At 43.7% G+C, this 8,156-nt stretch overlaps 1 protein-coding gene across 2 annotated transcripts in view; it reads left to right on the forward strand.

The window, feature by feature from the left end:
• The window catches only part of Prp18 (pre-mRNA processing factor 18), a 32,767-nt gene extending 25,270 nt beyond the window's left edge, over window positions 1-7,497 (forward strand). The window contains exons 8-10 of one of the 2 annotated variants that reach the window (XM_065449612.1): window positions 3,381-3,498; window positions 4,802-4,839; window positions 6,617-7,497. In XM_065449612.1, coding sequence (XP_065305684.1) covers window positions 3,381-3,498; window positions 4,802-4,839; window positions 6,617-6,694 — 234 coding nt within the window. In that variant the 3' untranslated portion in view covers window positions 6,695-7,497. Of the gene's footprint in view, window positions 1-3,380; window positions 3,555-4,337; window positions 4,404-4,801; window positions 4,840-6,616 lie in introns of those variants that run through there. The other variant, XM_065449613.2, reaches the window with a different exon arrangement.
• Window positions 7,498-8,156: the final 659 nt, after the last annotated feature.

Genomic DNA, 8,156 nt, shown 5'->3' on the forward strand with positions numbered 1-8,156 from the left:
ATATCTCCATCATATGCTTGGGTGGCAGATCAAAACCGATGTATTCTAACTATAGGCCGTTGATGTTAAAGAAATGCACTGGTTGAGTAATGGCTACACGTAAATTCATTACCTTATTGCTCTTATGATTGACCGATGCAATTTTTGTGTGAAACGTTTCGCTGGTCACAGGTGGCATGCATTTTCATGTGCCAACTGCAGCCCCAGCTCCTTCAGCACAGGGGCAGAAGAGAAGTACCATCAGCCTAAACAAACTTTATGAAATCGAATTCAAGCATGGCAGCACGAAATTTTATGCGTATAAGACGTACCCAATATCCTGCTTTTTCGTGTCTTGTCAAATGATGACAAAATGCCAACTCATCAATGTCACCGGTGGCCGACGTGGCCGCTGCAAGCAGGCATCCTCGAGTGATTGCAATCACTTACGTCTTTTGGTATCATATGTGTCCGAGGCCGTTTGTTGCGCTGTGCAAAGTGAGGTGCCCTGTGCTAAGTCACGCAAAATCTTGCAAAAGTGATCGTATTACCAAGTGCAACTATATATTTTTTCAAGCTGGCAACGCATAAATGGGCTGACTACACCGAGCGAACGCCAGCTGCTGCCATGCTGGTAGCATGTTTACATTTATCCCGTGGTCTGGTCAGCTGTCCCAACATTCTATATTGTGAAATTCAGGCAGCTTTGGGTTGTCTTAGGATCCCAGTCCAGATGACTTCCTGTCAGGACCGGAACTAGCTGGCTGCCAGAACTCTGAAAATCGAAGAGGCCCAGGGTTGCCAGTGATGGCTGTGAACAGCGACGTGCAACAACTCCACGAGATTTGCTACTGCCAGAAGAGGGAATGGGCGCTTGCAGGCATTTTCACGTGACAAGGGCGGGCACCTACTGAATTCAATTGCATGTGCCTCATGTCTTCTTGTTTACATGGAATCTAGCAGCCGGAAACTGTATCAGCCTGCAATTTGGCAACGTACAGTGTGCTGGTGCCGAAAGATTGTGTTTTCAGGGAACATATGAACGAGTAAAAAAGAAGCGCAACTGTTTTGGGTCATTTCTTTGTGTTCTCAATCGTGGACATTGACGCAGGGGAATCGTAAGAAAGGGGATCATATCAACACGGTCCTACTGTATTGGCAATAAAATTGCAGTTGGGTCTATGCATAGTAGCCCACTCTTACGAGTTTATCTGAAAATGCTTGATTTTATGAGTGAGTTTCTGTACAAAGTACAAGTGCAATACGATCGCAGCCATTTGCTGTATGCTGCAGGTGCGAGGGAAAGCATCCAAGGGTGAGCCAAGAAGGGTGGTGGCTTGGCGCGGTGGCATCTTATTACATGTGCGAGGGTGGATGGTTGGAGGGTGCACGGCAACTTTTCGCGTGCACGAGGGGAGAAAGCAGGGAAGTGTGCACATGCTAGGAGGGAAGAGGGAAGGGGCCAAGGTAGCACGTGTCTCTCCTTCTACTCGTGCCACGGGTGCGCATGGTGCAGCTGACTGCAACCACGCATGTCCCGTCTTGGAGGTAATCTGCAGTGGGCTCAAAGGCTAGCCAACCCGACCCAACCCGACGTAGTTGGTGGCTTTGTGTGAGCCGTATTCTCGCACGTCTAGTTTGTGATGAAGCAAAAGGCAGCAGGAAGGGGAATTCGCTCGCCACTGCTGCTACTCTTCATCGTGCCAGCATTCCGACTATACACAGTCATCGAGTTAGATGTGTTTATGTTTGACTAGTAAGTGAATGTTTACAATAGCTTACACAGCTGATAAAACTACTAACCTTACAGCGTATAGCTGTCTAAAAATTTGCTACCACGGTCACTGTTTCGCCTTTCGGATGAAACTGTGGCTTTTATCGCTTGTTTACAATTTAGTGACAAACCACTTTCAAGATATATACAAGTACAGCTGCTGAGTGTTTTTTTATGGGCTGTATTAAGACCTGTTTATTATACTGGCATACACATGCATCAGCGACATCAACTGATAGAGGCAATGTATAGGAGCAAGCAAACTTTTGACAGCCATTACATGAATATTTCACTAATAAACTTCATATTCATTTCTGATTGGCTGCAGCGCAGATCATTGTTGCTGCTACTATGGACTGCTAAGTGGCTGTTCACTGCACCCCTACAGAACAGTCTTTTAATAAACACCCATCATATTGAAAATCAAACAATTTTTAGTATTCTTGACCAAATGTTAGTACTATTTTCTTGCCTTCAATGCACTGTTTTTCAAATTCTAAAGTTGGCCGCTCTGTCTTTGTGAAACGAGCACAAGAATGATGTAGTGGTGGAACAGCTGCACCAGTTGTGCCAAATTGCACCAAGAGCAGTCCTCTGCACCATCCTGCTCCAAAGCAGCATTTTAGCAGGTAAACTTTTCAAAGGCTGCGTCAAAGGAAGCATATATAAGAATTAAAGCCTTGTTTCTTTCATGCTGCCTCACTAGTGAAACTGAAGCCAGACTAAAAATTGTCCTGTTATTAACATCCTTCATCTGGAAGTCAACGGAGCAGCCAAAGCAGTAAAAATATGTGGCAGAAACTTGGAGCTTAAAAAAGAAGCTTCAGAAAAAATAAACCACATGTACATAATGAATGATATGGAATGAGAAGTAATAGGCAAAACATTAAGAGAAAGCAGTGCGAATGGGAGTGCAAACGGCAGTAGCCAATATTCCAATTGACAATTTTCTAATTAAGGACAAAACGGAGCTGGGTAGGCCATGTGATGCACAGGGCAGGTAACTGGTAGTGTGTTAGAGCTACAGAATGGGGGGAAGCGCAGTCAAGGGCGGCAGGAAAAGATGGGGTGACAAAATGAGCAAGCTTTGAGCCGCAAGTGGGAATCGGATAGTGCAAGACAGCGGCGATTGGATATCACTGGAAGGGACCTTTGTCCTGCAGCGTACATCAGTTAGCATGAAGATGCCATATATTTGACAGTGGGTTGGTATGCAGAAGTACAAACGGGAAGTGTATAGGGTTATCTACAACTTAATCCTGCAGCACCTTCATTCATTTTGTCTGTCTCCAATTAAAATAATTGTGCAGGTTTGTGCCACTTCATCCTGCTATCTTATCCTGCAAGCACAAATGAAATAAGCGTCGTGCATTCTGAATGGTAGTGTCTTCCTTTGCAAATTTGCATCTGCAAGTTATTTAGCACATATAGAGGATAAAATGCATGAAATGACAAGGCACATTGCACTTGTGTCACTCGATGCATTTTGTCCTCCATTTGTGCATAGAGACCTGCCAGTATGGATTGCAGTCACCACCTCGCCCAAATAAGTACCCTATTCCTTGCAGAGTAGCTGTGGATGCTGCGGCAGTAATTGTTTGCCTTTTTTTTATTACTGGACTCGCAGGCCAATGACGCATACCTGCAGATGGCCATTGGCAATGCCCCCTGGCCCATTGGTGTCACCATGGTGGGCATTCACGCCCGAACAGGTCGTGAGAAGATCTTCGCACAGAACATTGCCCGTATCCTTCACTTTACAGTGCCGTCACGTACACAGTATGACAGAGAAAACAAAGAGGTAGAGATCACCTGTCACCTAGCATGCACAGTTAGTGCAATGAGGCACATTATGCGGTACCGGCGCGCCCATCATGTCAGGCCGACCTTTTAATCTCCGCAGTTTGTCTTTTGCAGTGCAAAGCGCCTCACGCAGAATACTCACTTTTGGAAATATATATGACTTTAATTCCTGGTGTTCAAATGCAGCATTCAAGTGGCTTTCTTTTTTTTTTTTTTTTCTGGGCAGCTCAGCTTGTAGTATAGATGCGTATTTAAATAAAAGGGTAAAGGCCCTCCTAGTGTACAAATTGCCAAGTAGCCCTCGTTTCTGGGTTTGCTCACAAACTGGGTGACAAGATAACGTCACGCTAGCATTAATTTCACATCTTGTCTATCGTCAGTGACAGAATGCAGTGGCAAATACCTCTTCGAGGTACCATGTGCAGTTGGCTGCAAAAGTGCACGGCGGATGTCAACTTCTGGTCTCTTAAAGGCACAGCAATATTGATTTAATGGATCACTGCGTAGGCTGCAAAACCTACTACAGTTTCAAACTTTGGATTCGAGGCCATGTGCCTAAGCTTTGTAGGAATTCAGCTTTGTTGCAAATTGCAGATCCTGTGTCCAATAATTTTGTGACCGACTGTCGGAAATGCTGTGCCATCATCATCAAACACCATTGTGAACATCAGCAGTATACTTTAGAAGCATTGCTAGTGTGTCCATTTGATTTCTGCAGTCCACATAAACTCTTCACTCACTTTGACAATCATCATTGGTGGTTTCTGCTTTCGTTTCACAGCACTTCCTGCATAATCATGGCATGGCTTTCTTATGGGGCCCACCAATGTGAGTTGTATCATGAACGTCAATTCTGTATAGTATCTGCTAACCATTTCTTTGGAGTCTATAGCCAGGAACATGATGGATTACTTAGGCAGATGTGATGCTAGCTGTATAGCTTCCCGTTCAAGCTTTCTTAAGGAAACTCAAGCCAAACCCACCAGGATTTGTCAAAGTAAAAAACACTTTGCCAGCCAACCAGTATCATAGACATAAGGTGATATAACTATTGCCGATTGTGAAGTTTATTTGGCTTTATATTCATCGCATTCTGATCATGAAGAAATCTTCAAGAGCTTCTCATGTAATGATTAAAAAGTTGGTTCCATGGCGCTTGAACTTTTCAGTTGTGCCAGTTATAGGGATGATGTGGGTATATTTCGACATATTAGAAAATGTATGCTTCCCTAACCAGCACCTCAGATGTCTTGAATGATGAAACTCAACGCAAGTTCATTCAAGTAAGTATTGCGCATGTTGTTGGGGAAGTCGGCTCACAGACTTGGCAAAATTTTAAACTGCGCGAGGAAGATGGGACATGAACAGAAACATAGACGCGCACATAAGGCACAGAAACTGCACATTGTGTGTGTGTGTGTCTGTCTGTCCGTCCGTCCGTCTGTTCCTATCCAGTTTTCCCCGCACAGTTTAAAATTTTGCCGGAGTGTTGCGCCATGCTGAATTGATATGATGGTTATGTTTCTTAATGCAATACCCAGCTGTAACTAAAGTTCACGTCTTACATCTATGATCTTTACTGTATGAAGCATGTAGCAGCAAGTACTAGTCATGCAATGTACAGTGCTTAGCGGCTGAAATGCGATACCCAGAGCATATGGTTGCCTGCACATTTCGCACCATTGGTGGTCACTGGGGAAATGCATTTTTGTATCACATGAAAGTCTCTGCGATGCATTATGACTGCATTCAGCCCCTCCGTGATAACCCGTCAGTGGCATAAAAAGCACCGGCTGCCATGCGGTCTGAGTATAAAGTTTCAACTGCTGAGTACTGTACGTTGTTGCATCCCACAATTTGTGCATCAACGCTTTATTTCAGACACATACAGTAGAACCTTGTTCACAAGTTTTCGGGAAAAAATACTTACCGGGGAAACATACAATCCGAAATCAGTAAAACAATTGGCAAACTCAATTGCAGTTGACATGTACCCAATACGAAGCCTTGCGTGAATCGTTGCAGCACAAGACTGTGCTATGCGCCGATCAGGTACGGCCCAAGATGTGCACTGTTGGTTTTTCGGTGACTGCAAGCTTACGTTCGTGCTCCTCCTATTCCGCCTGGGTCAGCACTTTCTTTGGGTGGAGCACTTTGGCAGGAAGTTTTGACATGCCCGCTCGGCAAGAATCATTGTGGCACGAGACACCAGCACACATCGAGCTCGCTCATAGGGCCCTAGCGTCCCGAGGCGCATATTCACGTTTTAAGACTATGTAAAAGCAATATGAAATCAAGCTTGTGGGCAACACTGGAACATGGTGCCACCAGAGTGAAACATGATGCTCACTTTGCACCGTCTGCAGCAGGGAATAGGTGCGTTTAAGTTATCACCTATTAAAAGCAAGCGTTATGCTTTCCTACGCCATAAGTATGCACTGTGAAACAGATAAGTGAAGATACCTATCACAATTGGTTGGTGGCAACATGCAATGATCCGCGAGGAAATTTGCTGGTATTGGAATAGGAAACCAAGTGTGTGGCAGCATTTTCACATGACATGGGAAGGTTAGTGCTGTGGGGAAGCTGCTGTTGCGTGTGCCTACAACTCTCGATCGTGTGTGCCTTGCACCTTTACTTGTTTACTTACGATCACACTTTGGCAATATGCTGAATGTTGCTGCCAAAAGGTTGCATTTTCAAGGAATGCATTAACCAGTAAAGCATAAGCCAAAATGTATTGGGTAAATTTTTGTTTTTCCTTTTCGATCGTGAATGTTGGTACCTGGAAATCGTACGAAATGGGATCGTATCGACAGGGTTCTATTGTAGTTGCTTTTTTTTATTTCTGTGTATGTCGTTATTAAGTTATAAGCATTAATTATTTTCAAATTCAAGTTAACTGATGATCAAAATTACATTTACAGCTGTTCTCTGCATAACAGCACCTGCTTTCGAAGGTTAAGCAGGGTTTGTTGTGCCGGATCTTGTCACATGTTGTCGGCCAAATGCTAGTTCCATTCTTGAATGTCCTGTCGTCATTTCCTTCTCCCACAACAGGCACTCAAGCGGCTCATGACACAGTGCCAGCGACTCTTCCCCACTGATCCATCGCGGTCTGTTGAGTACAACGCCTGAGCAATGCAACATCTCCTGAAAAATTGCTGTGAAAGCACTTCAAGTATAAGGGGCCCTAGCTGTGCTCGAGGACAGTGCTGTGGTAGTCGGGGCCAGTGCACGAACCACTTCTGCGTGACACACACAAACCACCTCCCCTGTGCACATAAGTGCGAACTACATGCATTGTGCTTTTCATCATTGCACAAGAATGACAACAGGTCAAACGTGCGACTCAGGCGCAGATAATTTTTTTTTTTTTCTCCCTGCTTCGTAGTCACTTTGTAAGTGAATTAAAACCGCAAGTTCGATTTATTCAGAAGCAAGCGTCGTGGCCAAGCCCGTATGAAGTCGGACTGCTACCAGTTCAGGGTTTCACCTACTGTCGACAACAGCACATTACATTGCGGTAATTTTCTCAGCCACAGCCCTGGCTTGGTTAATGATTGCTGTGGTGTTGGCCCTTTCATTCCCGAATTACCAGTGCATGGCTGTAAAAAGTTCATTCCCTTAAAAAATGAAGTCATCCTGGATCAGATATGTATGTGGGAAAAACAAGATTGCATGATTCTAATTGCAATCGTGTTAATTTCAGGCATTTTCACAAGATTAATGCACGTTTGTTCATAACGTATTTCATATCAGGCTGTCATAGATAAAATATCCATAAAAGGAAAGAACTTTAAAGTGTTTTCTCAGCTGGAATTTGTGAACAGCACAAAGTGGTGTATGCATGTACAGAAGCCTCTCAATGCAAAGTTAATGTGCTATTATGAACATGGCCGGTGTGCACAATTGAAATAAAATCTATTTTTCCCATTACAGTAACATTGATCTGGAAAATTTATTAGTACATTTTTGCAGGTAGGTGAATTATGTGATTCCAAGTGCAGCTGTATTTGAGCCAATGACTACGGGTGAAAAGAATGGAAAATGAAATGAATTGTTGTAAAATGTGGCCCCTGAAGAAATAGAAGAAAGCTAGGGGTGTGTGAGTACGGAATAGTACGTTAAGAATCAAATGGCGAACGTATAAGGGATTCCAGGAAGTGCGGACATGAGCACAAGTAAGAAGAAATGGACAGGACAACACTGGTTGTCCTGTCCTGTTGTGGACCGGTGCTGTCCTGTCCCTTTATTCTTATATGTGCTCGCGTCTGCACTTGCTGGAACACCTTATACGTTCACCATGCACCAATTGGCCCAGCAAACCACAGTACTTAGAATCAAATATTGAATCAAACCAAGAAAAAGGAAGCCGAATATCAAATAGAATATTGTATATTAGAAAATTTGAAACAAATTTTTACGCTTCCAAATTTTGCGCAAGAAACACAGTGCTTCACATTCACAGGAGGCTAATCACATTACTTAGCAACAATCTTGCTAAGTTACTATCAGTTACTTAGGTAGTACATACCTATGAAGCAAGATGCATAGTATGCTCTGCTCTTATTAAAGGGAACACCAATTAGTATGCCAG

Source organism: Dermacentor albipictus, chromosome 6 (assembly GCF_038994185.2).
Source record: "Dermacentor albipictus isolate Rhodes 1998 colony chromosome 6, USDA_Dalb.pri_finalv2, whole genome shotgun sequence".
Classification (NCBI taxonomy): Eukaryota; Metazoa; Arthropoda; class Arachnida; order Ixodida; family Ixodidae; genus Dermacentor; species Dermacentor albipictus.